Genomic DNA, 23,714 nt, shown 5'->3' with positions numbered 1-23,714 from the left:
GTAATAATAAACACATTTTTGAGAAATATTTAAGAGCCACATTTAACCAACAAAACTCAGCAAATAACGAGACACAAATATCGATATGAATGATTGGCAAACTACTTGATAGGTTAACTAAGGAGTTTTTTCATCGCAGAAATACACTCGGAGGTTTGTCTTTAGCTGCTTGAGGGCGGCCGCTATTAGAAACAACTTTTATACCTTCAATATTTACGCAAGTCAAGTTAATCAAAAATATTGAGAACAATTTCAAAAACGGAGTTGAATTTTCGTATAATAAAGTGTATGTCTGCACCAATCCGTGCAAACACAATTTATCAGATCGGTGTTTTCTTCCAAAGTAAAAAAAAATGTCGAGCGATCGTTGCATGGAGAAAATACACAATACCGCCAATAAACAAAATTGTCAAAAATCATTGCGATTTTTGAGCTACCTTAAACTTGCACTTTATTATACCACAATTCAATGGTCTATAAAATGATTAACCGAAATTTTTCTAAACATTCTTATTAAATGAAAATGAAGAAAATTTGCTGATTTTTTTTACAATTTGCACAAAGTTGGAAACTTTAATTTTTACGGTGTTTGTAGGAAAATAAACTATCTATATTTTTTTAGAAAAATGATTAAAATTAAATAAGAAATAAATAAATTGTTAAGCGTATTACGAATGTAGTGAATGACCGCAAAATTTTAAATTTTTAATGTTTTTCTCCCAGAAGTGAGGAAAATTTTATTTATTGCCAGTGAAAAAGAATCAGTAATCGATTTCATTTGGTTTGGCTCATTTTTGTCTGAATGACAATACGCACAGTCTGCGACAAAAATATGGCACAACCAACCATGTGGGTTAAGAAAGTGCTTTTAGTTACAAGGATGAAAAATTGTTCCTTTGGGAAATAAATTTAGATTTATTCATTAAAATTTGTTTCGAAATAGGTAAGTATGTTGGTTTATTTATAAAAATTTTTTTTTATTTATTTTAATATTTTATATATTTATTATAATTTTTTTTTCAATTATTGCATTTTTTTGGAATAAAGTTTATTGGTTGAGTTATTAATTTTTCATTTATTTTACACTAATATTTTTCTATTTGCAATTATTGCACTTTCTTTTAAAAATTAATTTTTGATTTATTCATATTTTTTAATTTATTATAATTACTTATAATACTTTTAATTACATGGCTACAAAAAAAAAATATATATAAAAAAAAATTCAAAAAATTTCGAATACCAAACTACATACTTTCATTTTAACGTGTTGGTAATTCTCTTCGAAATTCTCTTCATCCAGTTCTGAAAATTAATTCAATGCAAGAACATAGAACGTCTAAAGTTTCTATGCCTCAATCTGGGCCTATTCTTCTAACATAACTCGTTACACAAAAGCCCAAGTGGAGCTCCTTAGAATCAATTGCGAACGAATTAATTTTTTGTCATGAAATTTCGTCCCATAGTTTTGGCAGAAGAGCAGAACGAAATTGTAAATTCTCTTCTTTATTTCTTCTTCGGGAGATTGATTTGCAATGGGGCAGAAACGACCTACAGCAAACAAGATGCCCTCGTTGGTGTAGTACCGGCCCTTTTCGCTGCCTAAATTCCGCCGGTTTATTGCACCACGCAAACAATTTATTTATGCCGAGTTCATTTCTATTCGAACAAAAAAAAAGGTTTTGCCATATGTAGTCACTTGTCTTTATATGTTTCTTGATTTGAAAGTGTACCTTTAATGAAATATAATAGAAAAATGAGAAGAAGATTTAAATGACCAAATAAAATAATATAATTTCAGTTTGATTATGAATGAGCAATGAAAATCTACGTGTAGTTCAACTCTTTGCCTTCGTCTTAGTTTATATATTTTTTCTTTAATTTTGAGATGTGCTGCAAGCGCAACATTTCCTGCACCTCTGTACGTTTAGAATTTTCTTTATCCTGATATTTATGAAGCTTTTTACGAACAAGTGAAGCATAGTTAGACATTTTTTTTTAAACCTATTACTAAGGTTGAGTGCTAAATTATATATTTTTATAGTTATATTTTTGTGGCAGACTGTATGTACTATATACTTGTAGTGCATACATACAATATTATAATACAATGATTTAATTATTTATTGAATTTGTTTGTTATTATTGGTACTATAGTTGCATACACGTGTGTGCACATGCTTTTTCACAACAAATTTATAATTAGAATGAAACGTGAATTCCGATGACTGATGTTAAATTCACATGAATAATAATACATACTTAAGCATATAAAAGCTGTATTGTGCATTACTAGTACACAAATCCGCTACAAATCGCCCTTGCTATTTCAATCATTATGCAATTTTGCAAAACTGAGCTTTAATTTAAGAGAAGGGCATGAGTATATGTGCATATGTATGATATGTATGTAGTCGTAGCGAAACCAGGAAAGTAAGCATCCTTATTAAATAAATGTTTTCCTGAACTGGTTAAATTTTGCACAATTGACTTTTAATGCGAATAAATTTGGCTTGAAAAAAGTAAATTTTTGAGTAGTTTCGGTTAACACAATAGAAAAGAATTTCTAAAAATAGTAGAAATGTGGGAGATACACACTAAAATTTTGATTGGGAGCAGTAAAAAATATTATATTGTTTCACTATTTATTGTGGAAAGATCTTATGAAGTCGTCCTTAACTCAAAAGTAAATAATAAATGACATTAAATTTGATTTTAAATGTATTAAGAACAACTCCAACCAAGCCTGCTAAAAGTTAGGAAAATAATATAACTTAAAAAAGTATACATATTTTTATGTTTTTGAGGCGACTTTCGACCATTGGACGGACTCTATTATAGAGATAAAGCGTTGCGCTATGTAAAATCAGCTACTTCGCTTGTGCTTTGTTTACGTGGTTTTTGGTGTTTTGTTCGAACAAAAAACAGAGAAGCCTAGAACTACAAATTTGCGCTCCATACGAAAGATGAAATTTCTAACGAACCTTCGACTAAAACAAAACAAAATAAAAAAAGATAAAAAAAGAAAAAAATTATAAAAAAAGATTAAAACAAAATATTTTAAAAATTAACAAAAAACCAAATTTATAAAGGAAAATATCTAAAAAAGATAAAAGAAAAAAATTATAAAAAAAAGATTAAAAACAAAAAATTATAAAAAAAGATTTAAAAAAAATGTATAAAAAAATTTAAAACCAATAATATTAAAAAAAATTAAAACAAAACCAAATTTACAAAAAAAAAAATAAATAAAAAAAATTGTTTAAAAAAATATTTAAAAAGAATTGTGTAAAAAAAAAAAAATTTAGGAAACGAATTTTGTATGAATAAAAAAAATTCCCACGTTTTTTGTACTTAACATACACTAACTTTGTGTGGTATCCGCATGAATGCTGCAATAAAGTTTTTTCAACAACCCTTCATAGATAATAGGTTTTGTCGTCTTCACTTCAACTCTTTGCGGTCGCATTAAATTTGGACATGGGTGTTGTACTGGTCGGAATTAATTTGCGTTGAAAGAGCGGTGATACACAATGTGCAAGATTATGAAGGAAAAACAAGATGTATTAATTCTATTAATAAATGCAGTATAAAATAAGTGTGGCTCCTTGCTGTGGTGGCTGAGAGTAGACATACGACCGAAAAGAATTAATGGTAATTTTCTCAATCTCTGATCTACATTACCTGCTCGCTTGAACTAACAATTTCGTTTTCACTAAGGTCCGATTAGCTAAATATTTTTTAAATTTTTTTTTTAATATATTACAAAATAATTCACTAAAATCCATTGCAAATACACGAAAGCTGTACAGCAGATGAGTTTTGCTTACAATTAATGTGTGTTATTTATCCTGATGTTTTGTGTGTGGCATTTGTTTATTTGTTTGTTTACTCCAAAAATTTAGTTTAAATAATGGAGGGTACAAAAAGAAATGGCGTTGGCACAGTGACACACATATGATATTAAAAATAAGAGGGAGGAGAAGCAACCATTTTTTTTGTGCTTTTTTATTGTTCTTCGATACGCCTCTGACTCTGATTCAATTTAGATGGACGGTAAAGTCCCAACAAATTTTCCCTTATTAAATATACAAATTTTCAAAAGTTCTAAAATGTTAGCAAAACAAAGATTCATTCATAATTTTCAGTACTATCAACAGTGAGAGTGGCTTTTTAAAGCCTGCAATAATTGCCCAGATTACTACCACCTTGTCATGTTCATATGCCATGGAAATGAACAGAATAGCTCAGAGATGAGCCTATGTGGACATCGCTTAGAATTTTAGAGTGCAGGCTAAAGGAACGGGAGCGCACTAAGTGTTACCTGGCAGTCGTCAGTCTTGCGGTTGTGTGTGGTAAGAGCATGGCTCTAACGCTGTGCTGTGATAATAGAGTGGCTTTAAAATACTAACAGCGCAGGATTATATTAGAAGCCGTTTGGGAATTGCGTGCTAGGCAAAGAAATAATGAGCAAATAATCCAAATTGCTGGAAGCTCTTGAGGCTCATCCAATTTTGCTTCTGAACAACTTTTTTAGTAAATAAAAAAAAGTTATGTTGAGTGATGCAAATCTTTATTTTGACCTTGTACACATTTCCAAAGAATAAAATAAAATAAAAAAACTAGGATTTTTTAATAAGGATTGCGATAATATCATAAAATATAAAAGTAAGGGTTTTTTATTCTATTTATTTTAACTCCCTGCAGAAATAATTTATATCATACATATTTCCAAAAAGAGAGTAGTACGAAAAAATAAGAATTTTTTTTCCAATCTTTTTTTTCCATCTATCACTTTTCTGAATCTAAAATCAAAATATGGTAACATTCTGCATTTTAAAATAAAAGAAGCTGTTGGGTAAATATACTAAATTTTTTCGTGAGTAGCAAGGCGAATCAGTTGAAGGTGATATCGATTCCGCAAATAGAAAAATTTGATAAGCTATTGTCAAATTTCAGCTCAAGGGAGAAAAAGAAAAGGAAATACAAATACAAATACTCCCACTTTGAACCATCAGGCACCAATCAGCCGATGAAACAAGACCACCTTGTATGGGTTCGCCTTGATGAGTAGGTATACATTTTTTTAAAATTCGTATGACTCAAAGGGAATAAAGTAATGAGAATTGTTTATAAATATGTGGTATATATATATTTTAAGGATTGCCCAATTCAAGGAGAAATAAAGGTCATAAATACGATCTATAAAGGTTGCTTTCTTCCTCTTTATGACAATGGCGGTAATTAAACTGGAAATACACATGCACCTACACCTAATATTTACTCGTATGTTTTATATGACAGGATTGCCAACGCTATTCGTTAATGCACCTAATAGCTATAATATACCTTAATGCACATCAAGTAAAACCGTCGCCGGCAACTCATAAACTCAAGCAGATTCTACTACTAAACCTTATTACATATAATCAACCTTGCCCATGCATAATTCTATGCATTCACCCATAAATCAGGCATATATATAGTATATACATACATGCATATGTACATATTTACGCAGAGATAGTTACTTTGCATTGTTATGTGCGCGGAATACATAAAATTATAAGCACTTCTATGTGGAAGTGTATAAATAGTAATTCGACCTTTATGTAAGAATACAATAATATATGTACATCCATACATGTATATACTTTCAAACGCAGTAGTTACTTACATATGCAGTAGTATGTTTAATGAGAATGCTCATAATAATTGCAAAGCAATGGCGGCAACATGCAACTACAACTACAAGCACAAGCATGCGGTTCATTAATATACTTATATAAACACATATACACATACATACATATATAACGCTTACCGCAATGAGCGAGATCAATTATCGGCACCAGACCCTTGGTCAGCAATGTATCAACTTTATCGTCATTCGCTTTTGTTTTCAACATTTTTGCCGTCTGTTCTTTTTTCTGTTTTTTATTTGGTTTGTTCTTGGTGTTACTGCGGATGCTGTAGTTGTGTGCTGCTTTTGCCTTTGCTGCTATTTCTGTGTTTACAATCACCAATTGGTACTGACACTGGCACTGTTGCTAACTTATTGCTTTGGCTATGGCTGTTTATTTACTACTCTGATAATGCCAATTGCAATGCACGCTGACGATCGTCGGTCGCTGTCGATGCGGCTCAGCGACAAAGAAGTTCTATGATTGTTTTAATAATTGTTGGCTGTTGCCTTGGAATTGTTCTACGTAGTAATAGTTTTATTGCCCAACTGCACTGCCAAGACTGTTAATCGCTGCTCTGACTATTGTAGCTGAATATGACAATGCGTTGCTTATCGCTCCTTATATTGCGTTGGTTCTTTTGGTGGGTGGAAAGATTTTATTTAAACTGTTGAATTATTGCAATATCGCTGTAGAAAATTGTTTTTTGCCGTATTTTGCCTTTGGTGATAGCTGTGAAATGACGTTGGTAGTCGAGGTCAAAAATGTTATTTATTAATGTAAACATATAAAAGATTAATGAAAAAAAACTGTTTATAAATAAACGAAGACTGCACTGTTTACGTATTTGTGGTAAATTAATTTATTCTAATTGGCAGATGATTAGTTGCTAACTAACAAATATGCTTGATTGTTACGCGCGAAAAAGTGTTGTGCCTTTTCTAAATTATATTAATATATAATATATATATTTCGGAGTCTAATCACAAAGAAAAACGTGTATTGAAGCGCTTACAGCTTTATCATGGGTTATTGTTTGGCTCTCGGTTTTTCACACTTCATTTTCCCCCCTATTGGCAACCATTTTTTACTCTATGGAATTTATAAATATACACTATGTACATACATATGTATGTACTAGACGCTAATTTTTGGAATTTTTAGATCGAAAAACGCCTGAACTTTATTCAGGAATGTCCGTTTAATCCAATTTCTGTTTTTATAAAATTTGTATGCGTACATACAGATAGTATATACATACATATGCACGTTATATTATAATAAAATATATTATATGTATATTATGTTTATGGTATTTCTATAAATCTGTATGTCAATTCCAATAGTCACTTTCCACTTCGCTAAATACTATTTTATTATTATTGAGTTTTTCGCTCTATTTATAGGTATTGTATTGTATAACACTTTATTTTATTTGATTTCACTTAATTTTTTACATTTTATTTTAATTTAATTCAATTTATTTTGAATTAATATAATTTAGTCCGACTCCATTTTACTTTTTCAGTTTATTTTATTTTTGTTTTATTGTATTTGAACGCTTTTTCATATTATTGTATTTATTTTTATTTTTTAATATATTTTCTGCTCTTTTACTTGATTTGATTTCACTTTATTTTTTTTTTTTTTTTTTTTATTCTCTTTTATTCCCTTTCATTTTATTGTATTTAATTATATTTATATGTTTTCCTTTATATTATATGCCATTTTAACGTGTTCTATTTTATTTTATTTTATTTTATTTATTTAAATTTGATTTAATTAAATCTCATTTTATTTCGCTTGGTTTTTTTAATTTTCCCCTATTCATATTATTGTATTTCTTTTTCTTTCTCTTTCTCTTTTATTTTGATCTGTTTTATTATATTTTATTATTAAAAACATTTTTTTGTATCTTATTTTATGTTTATTTATTTATTTAATTTAATTATTTTTTAATATTTTATTTTATTTTGTTTTAGATTTATATTTTATTTTTTATTGTAATTTATTTTATTTTGCTTTGATTTAATTTAATTTTACTTATTTTTTACGTTATTTTCGTTTATTTTGATTTTTTTTTTTTTTTTTTTTTTTTTTAATTTTAACTTTTTTTTTTTGTGTGTTTTATTGCATTTAATTTTATTTGAATTAATTTTTATTTAACATTATTGCATTTCTTTTCATTTTATTTTATCGTATTTCATTAAATTTAATTTAATTTTAATTTATTTCATTTTATTGTCAATCGCTTTAGCTATGCGTGTGTGCAAAGAATTTTGTTTGTTATCATAACCCTAAAAACTCAACTATTTTCATATTCATGGATCACTGCACTTTATTGACGGGTATTTTTATTGCTGTTGCCTTTGCTTCTGTTGCTCCGTTTACACGTACAACACGAGGGTTGACTTTTTGCGACTGGCACACGCTCAGCGTAAAAATTCGTGTAGTTGACAAAAATTGGCGAGTTTTTTTGTTTATAAAACATATAATGCTTTTGTTTTTATTGTTTTGCTTTCATATCACCAACGAAGAATACAACTCTCGATTAACTGCGCGTTCACAGCGTCAAACGTAATGTGGATACTAACTACATACCAGCATAAAAGATATCTCTTATATATGTACATATGTACGACTATATATTATCTGTACGTTTGCATGTATTATATTTGAGTAAGTCTGCGCCGCGGAAATTTCGGCTGATCATCACAGATTGCGATACTAACCACTATTGATAAATGAAAGCACTGACAAATTGATTGTGCGACTGAGTGAATAGGTGTTCGGAAGGTTTGTATGCATGTACCTGCTTATATACATATGTATGCACAATACAATAATATAAATATATGTATGTATGTAGCTCCCCACAAGTGATTAAACAAATTGTGCAATGAAAGCGGACGTTTTTTGTCAGCGTGTTCGGGCGTTGATTACTCGATCGAATGAACTTGTGAATGATCGCGCGACGACTAGGTGCACCGACGATTAGCAGTAATTGGGTGCGTGAAGGTGGGTTTGGTGGGGTGTGGTGCTTTGTGGGACAATTAAGCCAAATGATTTACGCGTTTATGCCGGTGACGGTCACAGCAAGTCGCTGCCGCTTTGCTTACTATTTTCATTATAAGAAGCTCAGATTTTTATTGCCTTTTTCACTCTCCACTGATTCGCACATTTAAATAAGTTCTGCTATCATCTAAGTATGTTTTATTGGGCTTTTCAATTAGAGCAATTTTCATGCTTGTCACATACCCATATTCAGTGATCAACTACACAAATAGGTAAAGGTGTCGCCCCTAGCCGTAAAATTGTACTCTTAATAATGAAATTTTTTTATACCTGTTCGCTTTTTCATTTTTTTTTTTTTAATTTCTTTTCCTTTTTGGTTTTAATTCGTTATCATTGTTATTCAATGTGGGCATACATACTTGGGTGGATAAGAATTAGAAATAAAATATTTGCTTAATCAAAAAATGGTATGAAAGAAATTGTGATGACCGCATTAGCACATTTTTACCTGTACCAAAAGCGAAATGCGGACTAAAAAGCGAGAACTTTGTAGATGCGTATAGACGAAATCATGGGAAAGAAAAGGCTAGATATTAGAAGAGAGCTTCACATGTAAACATATAATTATAGTCAAAATTGAGACCTGTGCATTCGGTAGTCGTTATGCACTAGTTCGAAACGGATGCTGAGTAGTAATCGCTTGAATGTCATCCCAGCAGCAGTTGAGCACTTGCTTTGACAAGATGTTATTTTTTTCCAAAAAATATTTCTCAACTAGTACAAACCCCTGCTGGGTAGTCATGTTAAATATAAGCAAGTCTGAAAGGCATTTTCAAAGGGCATTTTTATGAGAAAAATTTATTACTCACTCCAAATATTATTTTAAAATAGCAAAAAATCACTAACAAAAGTTAAGAGGAACATAAAAACGTAAAAAACTAATTGCTTTAGGTAATTTTTTGAAACAAAACTCCACGTATTTCTAAAATAATTCATCAGGGGCTTTACATAGCAGGTGATGGCACACAAAATTATACTTTTACTAAACTCCTTTGACTGAAAGTTAACACATCGAATCAGTAGATGTTAATTTTATTGTTTCCATGTATATCTCAATTCACTTCGTAGTTTCGGATTAAAGAAAAAAAATATGTTAAAAATGCCGTCGAAGCAACTTAACATCGGCGAGCGCAATGTGTAGTTCTTTAAAGAAATCAAAAGCTTAGTAAATGAAATATTTACCTATAAGCATTTTAAAAGCAAGATCTTCTTTATATAGAAATCTTAGGGCTATGAGTGTGATAAGAAAGAGTGACAGTGGAAGTATTCCATTGATAACACTACCCTGCATCGGTTTTGCGAATAAGATGGGACCTAGTGATCCCGAAGGGAATTTTCGCGCTAAGCACGAATCCGAGTTCAAAAATTTTCCATCACGTCAAGTTTTCAAAAAAAGGGGGTTGAAACCCCTAAAAATAGCGTATTTGACCATTTTTCAAAAATTGTGGAGCAGAACCCTGACGTACTACGATCTTCGTTATTGCCAGTAATTGAAGGTTGAACTTTGCTCTTTGAAATAAGCCCAAACCCAAATTGTTCGCATGCACCCGTAGAGTAGGGGGTGTACTTATGTCTACGGGGGTAGAGAAAAAAATGAACATAGGAACTTATCTACACCCAAGATAAGATATAATGAAAAGTGCAGTGTTCCTAAGGTATTTAGTGTCGCTGATTACAAATCTGAAGTCAAACATTCCATTTAAAAAGAAATAAAAAAAATCAAATTCATAAGTACACACCCTACTCTACTACAAATTAAAATTTGCAGGGCAGTGTAATGACTAGGCCCTATTTTGGCCCAACTTGAATTGGGAACGTTGGCATGAGCCAACGCGACACTGCTGGAGATATGAACTGCCATCAGATTTATATATGTAAAACATTAAGAAAGCATCAAATTGAATGGCGAAAAAAAGTAGGTCAACCGCAATTCCGATAGACGATTCGAATTTTCAATAAAAAGTCATAATTTCAGCTAATCTCAGATACATTGAAATGATCGATTTTATACAAATGACGTTTCAAACTGTGACTTCAATGTGAAACTATTTGAAATTTTAACCAAGGCTTTGGTTCAAGTTAAGTAGTATTGCAGTGAACAAAGAAGTATGTATACCATAATCAATGTTTTGGGTAAACATTGGATTGGATTCCTTTCCTTTCAAAGCATTATTCTGCTGGCAACTTTGTTTTCAAGCCTAACAAAGTGTCGTCTCATTACGCTAATAAAATGCAGAAATTTTTAAATAAGCAAAAAGTTTATTTTGTACCAAAAGAGGGGAAACCCCAAACTTGCGCATAAGTTGGCCAATAGAGGACTTCTTTAAAAATTTAAATTCTTTGTTATACAATACGGCCGAGACAATTCAGAATCAGCTGATTTGCTGACTAAAATTGTGTTGCCGTCTGAACAACGACTGAATAGAAGAGCGTAAGAACACGTGTGAAATGAGCGGGCACAATTCTGCTGCCGAATCCCATTTGACGTGGCAGCCGAAGTGACCAATTGCTTCTGATGTCCAAACCTTGTAATCTATCATCCTCGGGTATACAAGAACAACTGGAGAGCTAAGAATTGTGAAGAACTCAAAAAAATAATATATATATAAAATATGCAAAAATGCCGTCCAGCCGTCATTGGAATGTGCCACAATAAGTTTTCTTAATGCTCTACCACCAGCAAATACTTTTTATGTCATTCCAAATATATTTTTTCACTGTATCCTTGTTTTTTATTTTCCTTATTTAGTTTTCACTTTCTACACTTCCTGACTTGCCTGACGCCGATGCCGCAGTAGCGCTGGATTTCATCTCCTTAGGATAGGTTTTTGTGGCAGTCAGTTTAGAATAGCCAATTCACTTAGACCATTTATGTCCGTTGTGGTACCCCTGTTTAAGACGGGAATATCAGTATTTATTTATCATGGAACCATTTAGATGCTCTTATGAAGCGTGGGTTATGTTTTTCCCCCAACACCGGACAGTACCACAGCGAGCCAAAAGGAGTATATTCCTAACAATCTTGCTCTACTCCTAGCTAAAACTGGACATTCACAGAGGAAGTGTTCTACTGTTTCGTCCTCTTTCTCGTTTCTACAACTTCTGCAGTAATTATGAGAAAATACTCCTGGCTTAGAAGAGTGCTTACGTAGGCTAGCCACGACCTTGGAGATGTTCTCTCCTGAGAGGTTGAGCAATTCTCCTGACCTTTTCTTATCTATTTGCGGCCAAATTAGCCTGGTTGCAACACAAGTAGTTTCTTCTCTCCTTGACCTATTGGCCCCCCGGAGAATATTATTTTGTATTTTTAATTTGCAAGTTGCCATAGGAACTCCAATATTGCCTCTGTTTTCAAGCAGTGTAAGTTTAGCACCCTTTTTGGATCGCACATCGGCCTTGCAATTTCCTTCAATATCTCGATGTCGCGGAACCGATATAAGACTGACCTTAAAGACAGTGGGAACATTTCTTCTCCTTAAATAAATCTTTTTTGAAATCAAATAGATCTCCACATTTGATTCAAGTTGAGAAACACAATTTTTGTCATACTAGAAATCCCTTTTTGTTAAGAGTGAAGTGACTCTCATCTGACGGTACTGTTAAGAGTATCTTGCCTCTCAATCTGAGCTCAAATTGAGCTCAAGCGCAAATATCTATTGGGTGTATATCGTAAAATAGGAAGAGATGATTTAGATAGTATTCATATTAGCATCTGATATATCCGCATACGCCCATGAGTCATTACTCCAATATCTTATTTTCACACTTACCTCAACCACAACTGAGGTTTTCAATAAAACATATAAAAAATGCAACTAAATATAAGTCTAAACATCTTTTAAATTTGTACAGGGTATTTCATGCTCGAGTTTTTTTAATTGCAAATAACTATAGAGAATAAATTTGTCAAATTTATTAGCAAATGTAGTAGAGAGTCTGCAATCAATAACGGGTACTATTTTCAAAAGTTCCCTGCTCGATTACAGATGCCGCTTCTTATGATGAAATTTTCTATGACATTTAGGCGTAGTTGGGTCGGCGGTATGCAATTTCGCGAAATGTTACCTTTCGAAGTAGTTTCAATAGTTTTTGGTTGAAACACTTTTACTCTATCTTTGAAATCGTTCCACAAAAATAGTCCAAAAGTGCTAAATCGGGCGATTTTGGTAACCAAATTTGTGTATAACATCAAGAAATTATTCTTACCGAGATTTTCGACCGAACAGCAAAAAATGTGGTCAACATGTTTCAATCGTTCAATTGAAAGTTTCTGGTATTCTTTAATTCTTTAATCTCTCTCTTTTTCTTTTAGCGGAGATATTTTCAATTGTAGCGAGTTAGTCACAATTTTTTTATTCAGGGCTCTGCTGGACGACTTACTAAATTGACGAATTGACAAACTGACCTAAAATATACAATACAAAATTTTGTTAAATTGCCAATTTTCATAAATTGACCATTTTCGTAGTGAGTTTTAATCATTTAATACGGATATTCAGCGAAATCGAACGCACTTTGGTAAATTGTAGATTTTTTACTTAAGGGGTAACACCACTGTACACGCCTAAAATAAACACGATATTTAAAGATTTTTTTTGTATAGAAGGAAAGGGAAAACAATCACTCTGATTTGGGAAGTTATTACTTATATACTAAAATACAAAACTACAAAGTTTGATCGAAAAATTTTACAAAATGGCGGCATTGGAGACATTTTTGTAATGTGGTTTCTCTTGAAGGAGCTCCGCGGCACGCAGCACAGAGGGTGCAAATTTTAATCTGGAACAAAGAAACATCTTTTTTCGTAATCTAGATAAGAATAGCTAGAGAAACACGTAGGGGATTTAAAAAATATTTATTTTTGTGGAATTAGCAAGCATTTGAAGGAAAAAACTCTATTTTGGACTAAAAAAACAGCACTTAAATAATTATAACAATCGTTTAAATTAATCTATCGAAAATCCCCTACGCTCTTCTCCTAAGAAGGTTATTATACAAACGTAGTGAAAAACCTGATTAAAAATATTTAAAATTGTTTGAGTTATGCTGCGTGCCAATTTCAGAAAACGTGTTTTGAGAAAAACGCGTTTAAAGTTTGGAAATTTGGAGAAGTCGTTAGGTAGCAGTCACTAACGCTTGGTTAAAAGCTTAAAATATTTATGAAATAAACTTCGGTAACGTATAAAACTTTTTGTTCTGTATTTTAAAAGGTTCAAAGAATTTTTAAAGCTTATAAAAAAAAATCAATTTTTTGAAATTTCTACAGTGGTGTTACCCCTTAATATCCACAGAGACGCCATCGAGCTATGGCAACTGTCATAATAGCACTCTGCTCAACAAGCAACTCTCACCTGAAAGACCCTGTAGTTGTCGCATGTTTGAAAGATGGCATACGTCCGGTAGATGCACATATGTATGTATGTATGTATACCAAATTACCACAAAAAATTGCCCAATGCCATCAGTAAGAAAAATTTTACAAATTAGTGCGATGTTTAAAGCACTTCAACCCTTCTTCACTTTATTATACCAAAAGTTTCATAAACATTCTGACTAAAAACTTTAAAATTTTGATGAAAATTCTGAATTTCTGAAATTCGTATGGTTCACATGGTTCATGTTTAAGAATGAACTAAATTTTCATTGCAATCCATTAAAATTAAAAACGAAAAAAACAAAATGTCAAAATTTATAATCAAAATGGATGCCGCATTTTTTCGATGAGTGTTTGTATGTAAATAAAATTACCAGCAAAACATTTATACGAGCACGAGTATGAACGTCTAGATTTAAAAGTATCTGAATGTAAATGCATATTAGGTGTATATATGTAACAGTATTTCGCACCTGGGCGATATACAATACGACATAAAATTGGTATACTCGTACATACATATGTACATACGACGTGTTGCCAACTGTTAAGTGAAATACTATAATCTACTGAGTATTAAAAAACTAAGTCTAACGTGATAGCCATTAATGTTTTACAGTTTGTTTGTGTCAGGGAAGACGAAAACTTGTACAATAGAATGAAGGCTTGAGGAAATACTATATTATGTGTACATTTATTTGTTGGAGTTAGCAATTAAAGTTATAGCGATTACACCTTAGGCTAGACTAAAAAAATTTCTAATCTAATTACATATTGTTGTTTTGTCGATTTTTGTTTTTTTTATTGCAAATTATCGAGCACGTCCATTTTCTACGTCATCAGAATCACAAAAATTTGGTAATATGATATGCAATTCCCTCTAACTTTTCAACTGAAATCATGACTTGATCTTGTTTCTTGCCCAGCATCGAACTTAGTCAAGGCGCCGATGAATAGCTGGCACGGGAATACTGAAATACTACTGTGAAATTTATAATCGCTTTTCATACAAAAAAACTCATTTCTATCATTTAAAAAAAGGAAACGGCTGCTTAAAACTTAAAAGGACAGTAATAAAATGGTATTAGAGAGTAAAAATAAAAAAATTATAGAAATACTCGTAAATAATAATTGAAGCGATTAAGCACAAAAACCAAAATAAATTTTCATAGATACCGTAAACCGAATTTTTTGGTTCTGTTCGCAAAGCTCATAGATGGAAGTGTTGGAGAAGACGCCGAAATATTGATTCGTCGTCGTTCTCAACTTGTAGGCCTTTGTCCTTCGACCACGTGGAAAATTTTACATAAGGATTTTGGTTTACGTGCCTACAAAACGCAGCTCGTGTAAGAATTGAAGCCATTTGAAGTCAACCGAGCACAGTTTGCGTCGCAATTTTGCCAATTGCGCTTATTTAGATTTACTATTCAGATTTACTGGAAAAAGTAGTCAAAAATTGGACTGCTCGAACAGACCATATAGCTCGTAGACGCGGTGATTACAAGACCGATTTCATATTCAAAAAATAAATTCCGGGAAATTATTTTTCAGATTATAACAAAACAATTCAATCCAACATACTTCTGTTTCGTATTATTATTTTAAGTTCTCAAGTTTCAGGAAAATCAGCATTCTGACTCAGCGAAGGTTGCATTTTATGGCTAAATTCTCCAGCTGGTAAAACTGCTTTCATACTCTCCATGGAGTTAATATTACAAAGCACCAACAGAAGCGATATTTGGTCACACCTTTCTTCTCTTTCCATATTCATGCATTTCAAGCATGAGGAATAAAATAAGTTTGTTTTTATGAGAAATTACAGCAACGTTGAGGATTACGAATTTATTTGAAGGTTACCAGCTAGGAGCCAGTGAATTAACTGCTGGGATGTATATGTTTGTAGATGTATATTCCGTATCTCCATTTTTAAATTTAGTACAATTGTTTTTCATTGAAGTTCAAAAATTATGTAAATCAGTTGAGTTTTAAGGAACGAATGATGCCATTGGACTTCTTTCTTTGACAATTTTTGAAAAGAAAGGTTACCCATATCCAATGACCCGTGAAAAAACGCTAGAAGACGAAATTCAACCCGCCATTGAATTTTTTTCAAATGAGCGACGCCAGCCACGTTTCTTGTGTTAGATAAAACTCCAAATCCACATCGTTTTTATTTTTTTTTTTGCTTTATTTTTTTTCTTTTCAAAATAGACGATTTTAATGGAACAGAAAACCAATGCGAGCATATTGTTGTGCCAACAAACTCATATACAAAGTGGCGCAAAATTAATCATCCAATTTTGCATTTTAACCACGTTTACTAAATAAAAAAACAAGTATTTAGACCTTTACACGCTCAATTCCTTGTCTCTTTTTGTATACTGCAACTGCCTGGTTTACAAGTATCAAATATGATTGACGTACAACGGCATTTGCAAAAATTACAAATTCTCCGATAGCGTGATTAAATTTGCACCACCTTGTACACACATACACATGTACATGCGTGTCGTTGAGTTTACGCTTTTAACAATAACATTGCTGACGTACTCGGAGTTTTATATTTTTGAAAATCTCTGATGGCAGTCGCATTGTTTTCCGCTACGTAATGCAGTTACTCAAAAGGAAAATTTTGCGCTAAAATTTACGATAAAGCACGCTTAGTTATCTGCATATCTACAAATGTACGTATGTATGTATATATGAGCATACATATTGTATTTCCGAGATGACTAGGTGACACTTTTATGCGGTAGAATTTACATTTCTACAATGTGACTTTAAGATTTTGATTTTTACAAAACAGTTAATCAAACAGGTAAGAATATCTTTAAGTTTTTGCCAAACCAATAAGTACCTATACCTACATACATATGTACGTATGTAATACAGTCGAACTTCCATATAGTGAATTCGCACGGGACCTGAAAATCACTTCACTATATAGAAACTTCATTATAAAGAAACATTGATTTCTTACGTAATTTTATTTAAAATAATCAGTGAGTTTGGTTTGAATTACAGCCTTCCATTTTTCATTTTTAATAAAAGCTTCCAAATCATGTAGAGAGTTGAAAACATTAATCGGCACGTCACTCCTCATTTCCACAAAGGTTCTAATTACGCTAATGGATGAAGCAGCTTGTATCAATGTAGGTAATGCCTCCTCAGTTTCTGCCAATTTTTCAACGGTCAAATCGTGTTCATCGTTATCTGAAATAATATTTACATATTAAATTTTTGTTTGACTATAAAAAGATAAATGCTTACCAGGTTCAGTTGGAACTCCGCGACTTTCAAAAATGCTGTTGAGAATATCTTCTTCGGATGGGTTGTCCGAAGTCTGCACACCATTATCAACATTTACGTAGTCATCAAACGATGCTTCGATATTTGCTACTTTTTTAAATGAAGACTGTAAAGCAGCCAAATCTGATATTGAAAGAAGGTCCTCTTCAGCCCAATGCTCAAATGGAATCTGCATAGCATCTTTTGAAAATCCAGCCTTTTTAAAACAGTTGGCAATTGTTTCTGGTTTAACATAGACATTCCATACATTGCTAAGATTTCGAACTGCTTGCAGCAAGTCTATGGCCATAACAGAATTTCCCTCATCCACTTGAGTCAATATATTCGTTAAAATTCGTTTTCTGTAATGTTGTTTCATATTGTAGAGAATGCCTTGGTCCATGGGTTGCAGTAACGAAGTCATGTTGGGAGGAAAATAAGCGAGATGAATGTTTCTCAACTTGTCTCTTACATCTTTAGGGTGGGCAGTGCAGTTATCAACAAAAAACAACACCTTTCTGTTTTGATCACAAAATTTTTTGTCGAGTTTTACAATCCATTTCGTAAAAATCTCACTGGTCATCCATGATTTTTTGTTAAACTCATAATCGACACCTAAAGATTTTATTCCCTTGAAGCACCTCGGATTTTTGGCCTTTCCGATTACCAGCAATTTTAGCTTTTCTGATCCAGTCATATTGCTTCCCACCAGGACAGTTATTCTCTCCTTGCTTTGCTTCCCACCAAAGCATTTTTCATTTTTGAATGCCAGTGTTTTAGTTGGCAAGCATTTGAAAAACAAAGCAGTCTCGTCGGCATTAAAAATGTCGTTAATGTTGTAATTTTCAATTAATTTCGGTAAGACGTTCGTTACCCATTCATCACGGTTTTCTATGTTGGCGTCAGCACTTTCCCCACATAATGTCTTTTGAATAACGCCATGCCGACTTTTGAACTTGTCTAACCAACCTGTACTTGCCTCAAATTCGTGGTGTCCTAGTGCTTCTGCAAAATCTTTGGCCTTTTGCTTCAATAATGGTCCACATAAAGGGAGATTCTTACCACGTGCAACGAGTAACCATTTCAGCATTGCTTCGTCAATATCCTCAAAATGACAAGGTCGAAGTCTTTTGCGTTTGGTATTTACTGCCAAATCCTCCGCATTTTTTAAAATCACTTCCTTATTTTTTAAAATATTTGATAAAGAGCTGGGAAGAACTCCGAATTCATTGGCAATATCTTTTTTTTTTTTTTTCCTTCATTAACTTTGTTAATCATTAATAACTTTTTTTCAAGCGAAATGCTGCTTCGATGCGTCATTTTAACTTCAGTCACTGAATAAAACTGTAATAGCTCAGCTTTTTCTGTTTTAATTTTGGGATTCCCCTCATTACAGTTTGTCCACATCTAACTGTAATTTTTTGCAACAGAAAACTTTTGAAAAAATTCACTATATGGAGACAAAAACTTAGGACGCTTGAATTTCCAGCTGTAAAATTTGTTCATTATATAGAAAACTTCACTATATAGAAATTCATTATAAGGAGACAAAAATACACCGAAAGTAGAACGAAAAAGCAGTGTCTTCGAAGGAGAGCTTCATTATATGGAAGTTCACTGTAGAGAAGTTCGACTGTATATTCTAAGTATATTCGTGTGCATACGTATGTAGTATATATAATATGTACATATGCACAATAAGTAACCGCACACTTATATCTCAGACAAACTCTTACTTGCTTTAGTATGCACAGATAACAATAAAGTTGAGTAATTAACTGTCATGAAATAAGCTCGTGATCTACTACTGTATTTTTTGTATATATGGAAACGGACATATATATAATACATATATGCATATTTACATACGTGCAGGCATAAGTGTTGGAAAGTTTTGTTTTACTTGGTTTTACTTTCTTTTTAGTTCAAAACGTCTTAAAGTTCTAAGCAATACTTTGTGGTCTATAATAGTTTTGACATTTAGAGTTCGATCAAATATAGGAATATATTGCAATTATTTGTTACTCAACTAAATGCCAAGATTGATCAAGTGGTGTTAATGAAAGTTAGAGCTTAATATTTTGTGTACTCAAATCGTATGCTTGAGAAACCAGCGATGACGCGTCTTTAGCTCAATGCGCGTCTCTAGCTCATGTCTGGCGCATGAGTCCCGCTGAAGTCTATAAAGAATTCTGATAAAGAGATGGTCCCCGGATCTCCGAATTAGCGGCTATAACATCCACTGCTTCCGATTCATGAAACGCTTAAATATAAATGTTAATTTTTACATCGTCTTTCAAATGATAGTGTAGCAGCTTTTCAATAGAGCATTCAGCTATACACCGTTTATGATGTCTTATACAAGACTTTCAAAAGGATTTCTTATATTATACTCTTAAAAAATTTAGGCTGCCTTGGATTTCACTAAGCTTTTCTGAGTTGAGTTGCCTCTTACTTACTCTTCTCATCAGTCAGATTTCTGCTTCCATCTATCTATCCGTTGATCAGCAACTCGCAAGATTCTCAATTGATGCAAATCGATATTGATAACGTTTGCAATTAGAGTATCAAGAGTCGTATTTCACTGAATGCAGGCAACATTTATTCTTACCCTTCTAAACGTTGCAATACCATTACACCCTCATTGCGCGTAAATGAAATTAAAGACTTGGGTGTAATCTTTGACTCAAATTTTACTTTCGTGAATCATATTAATTTTACTATAACCAATTCATATGCCATGCTTGCTTTTAGTAGACGTGACCCATATATAGTACGCTGTAGCTTTTGTATATGACGTTCGTTCGTTCGAGGATTGAATACGTTTCTTTCATCTGGTCTCCATACTATGCATGCCATGTTGCTGGGCTGGAGAGAATCCGGAAAGTATTCTTACGCCTTGCACTGAGGAATCTACGCTTTTCAGATCGCACCGCCGTCCTTGAATCAAGATTTTTATCAATAAATTTAAAGTCTTTGCAGATTAAGAAAATAATCTTGTCATTGTATTTCGTCTTCGATATATGTACTACGTGTGTTGTTGATATCTCGTGCTCTTTGAGAATATTTTCTTCAATATTTCCAACAGGTCCCTTTGTTTTTCACAGTTTTTAATATAGGCTTTCTTAGGTCCCTTGTATCCTCGGAATGCTCCTATTCCAAAGAATCTCAAAATATCACTTCATGGATTCTTTCAGGCTCTTTTATAAGCAGGTTGATTTAAGTTATCTCTTATTCCTACTTACATCTGAAATAGATACATAATAGCCTATACGAATTGTTTACATTGTATACATTGACTAAACAAATAAGTAAATATAATTGGCGCGTACATCCTTTTGTTGGGTGTTTGGCTGCGCTCCGCCTCCCATTTGTGACAATGATGTTCTTGCACAAATAGGGTGGCCTACAGTTTTATTTCGCTTTCGGACGAGAAGTGGAATTTTAGGTATGAGGAACTTTTCATAGCAGAAATACACTCGGAGATTTGCCATTACTTGCCGAGGGCTATCGGTATTGGAAACATTTTTTTAATAATTTGGTGCTTCATGTTCGCAGTGGGCTACAAGCTTGTGTCCTTCCGCATAGTGCTCACGCACAAAATATTCGACTATGGCGGCCGCCAATTTTTATATTTCGTATATATTTCTAAAAAGTAATTGCAATGGAAATAATAGTTCGCAGAATCCGAAATTGATGTAAATATTATAAGAGCTTTTCTTACTTTGCAGTTTTGTTTTCTGTGCGGCAAATTTCCACGAATATACTTCAGTTTATTCAGGTGAAAAATCACAACGCTATTTAAGCTACAGCTAAAACTGGCTATTCGTTGTCAGCAGAAGAATTTATCAATTCGTCATTGATTCATCCACATGCAATAAATTTTGTATGGAATTGAAAATGTAGAAATCGAAATTTTTGCATCGATTTTGTTACATGTTAGTCATTGGCTGTTCATTAAATGCCATCTCGGTAAAACTTTTTAACTGGGAACATCATACAATACGTTCACATATAAGTAGATGATCTACTTTTTCATGCTTAACTCCCAATCCGTAATTAAAAAGCGTGATTTCCCATACAAAATTTCTCTCCCAAAATCTGAGATTATAAAATAATCCTAGATAATAACCATACTTTTTGGCAAACTACCCCTTGTTTTCTTTGTAATAGATCAGTATTTTTACGAGTGTAAAGAAAAACGTCAGAGTAAAAACTAAATAAAATGGATGCCGGCAAAGAAAACACGTTTGTAGACCTAATTCTAATAAAATGTTTGTTAGGTATTCTTAACTATGCATTCATATGACAGAAAAAAAGCGTGTGTCCATAAACGTGTGTCCTCTTATTACTTATTATAAAATGTAATATCGAATTTCGCATGCGCATTGCTGCCATCATTTTTGCAACCACAGTAGACGTCCTTTACGTATTTCTCCATGTTTATTATTAGCAGCCAATTGCGCAATTAAATAAAATATTTGTTCACTTTGTCTTTACTTCATATCGTTAATAATAATTAAAGGACCCAAAAACACCGAAATATTCCACCAAAATAATTTCTATGAAGAAAAACCTTTCATAACAATAATGAAAGCTGATTGTCAATTCTGCAGGTAATCTGCCGTATATGAACGGGTAGATTAATTTTGTAGATTTATTGGTAATTAATGCATATGTGAACGTACTTTTAGATTGGCAGTTGGCGATTTAGAACAGCTGATTGATGGTTTGCCTATTGACACTCAAATTGCCCTTTTGCAGTTCTTACTTGCCAATCATCTGCTTTCGGCGATTTTAAAAAATAAAATTTACCGAGAAACGAGCTTGGTGTGAATACCTCTAGCATGTCACTGAAGGTTAACATATGTATGTACATGCATACATATATACACAGATGTAAATATTACCAACAATGTCTGTTGTTATACTGTGCGGAAGCAAATCAGGTATTGCAATGCCGCATAAAATTCTCACATTGCACGTTTTGTTTATTGTGAAGCAAATTAATCACGAAACATTTAGTAATCCGTATTCCACAATATTTCACAGCAGAGTTTTAGCTGATTACTCGTCATACTTCCAGCATTCCGCAAAAATGAGGATTAAGCAATGCAGGTCTTATAAAGAATTATTAGCCGGAAATTACCAATCAAAAATTAAAAGAAATAAATGATGGCTTTAAAACAATAAAACAGCGAACGTTAGGGGCATTACACTGAGCTCGGTAAAGTTATAATGTGGGATACTTTCCTTGTTGTTGTAAAATTTGCCGAGCACCGAATAAACCAATGCCGTGCAGGCAAGCCAGATAAAGATGCTAGGCAACTCGGTATTGCAGCGAGGTCTTTAAAGAAATAACTATATTTTCTTTATTTTGAACTATTTGTTTTTTTTTTTGTTGCTCAGAGGAAATAAAATTTGCTTTATCCTCCACATTACCGAGAAAGAGAGAAAATAGTTAGTTACGATTTAGAAAGCTTATGGAGTTACTGAATACCGAATTGTAATGTTACCGAGGTCGGTATGGCAACCGCTGGTGAAGTGATCGCACTTAAGGAACGTTCACAGAATTTCAAATAAGTATTGTATTAAAAACACGATGATGGCAAAACAGGAACAATTTTCCAGAGTTGGCGGTACCACTAAGGTAATAAAATGACACGCCTCGCCACTCCACTGCACCTCTTTAATTAATTGAGGAGGGAAGTGGCAGAAGAGCGGTTGCGCTCCACTTCAATTGAAGTGTTAAAAAGTAAAAGATAACAGGGTGAAGAAAACGGCGGGCGGTATGCGGCGCTTTTGAGGGCACATGAGTAAGCGACTTTCACTGAACTGGTGCTGGAAACATACGTACATACATATGTGTATTTGTAAATACATATTTACATGTACCAGTATATAGGTATTTCCGCAACGATTTGTCACCACCACGAAACGTCTCACACAGTATGACTGCCTATCGGCTCAACCGTCAGATCCAATCACGCTACTAGCACATGATATTTGCTGGTTAAGCATTCGCAATTCCTGTCTGAAAAATAACATTGCACTTCATGTTGCAACATTGACATCCCGGTCGTTGCACAACTTTCCAGTGGGTATTGGCCAGCTGCGATTGGTGGTCAACACGCAGACGTGGCGTGCCAATTTAGCATCTGCAGCAGAAGCCGTATAGTACACAGAAATTCGGCAAATAATAAAAAAGAGCAACAACAACTTCATCTGCCTATCCGGCTGCACGCTTTGGTAATATTTTCTTTTTTCTTGCTGCTATTTTATTGCAGGTTTAA

The 23,714-nt window shown here is 32.9% G+C and overlaps 1 protein-coding gene across 3 annotated transcripts in view; it reads right to left on the bottom strand.

Moving 5' to 3' along the window:
- The window catches only part of LOC128854818 (uncharacterized), a 73,474-nt gene that overhangs the window by 49,497 nt on the left and 263 nt on the right, over positions 1-23,714 (bottom strand). The window contains exons 1-2 of one of the 3 annotated variants that reach the window (XM_054089227.1): positions 7,995-8,240; positions 5,810-6,416 (exon numbers count right to left, since the gene is read on the bottom strand). In XM_054089227.1, the coding sequence (XP_053945202.1) occupies positions 5,810-5,909 (100 nt within the window). In that variant the 5' untranslated portion in view covers positions 5,910-6,416; positions 7,995-8,240. Of the gene's footprint in view, positions 1-5,809; positions 6,417-7,994; positions 8,241-23,714 lie in introns of those variants that run through there. The other 2 variants (XM_054089229.1, XM_054089228.1) reach the window with 2 other exon arrangements.

This window comes from Anastrepha ludens, chromosome 2 (assembly GCF_028408465.1).
Source record: "Anastrepha ludens isolate Willacy chromosome 2, idAnaLude1.1, whole genome shotgun sequence".
Classification (NCBI taxonomy): Eukaryota; Metazoa; Arthropoda; class Insecta; order Diptera; family Tephritidae; genus Anastrepha; species Anastrepha ludens.
Note: the sequence above shows the minus strand (reverse complement) of the source record. Positions and strands in the feature narration are given on the sequence as shown.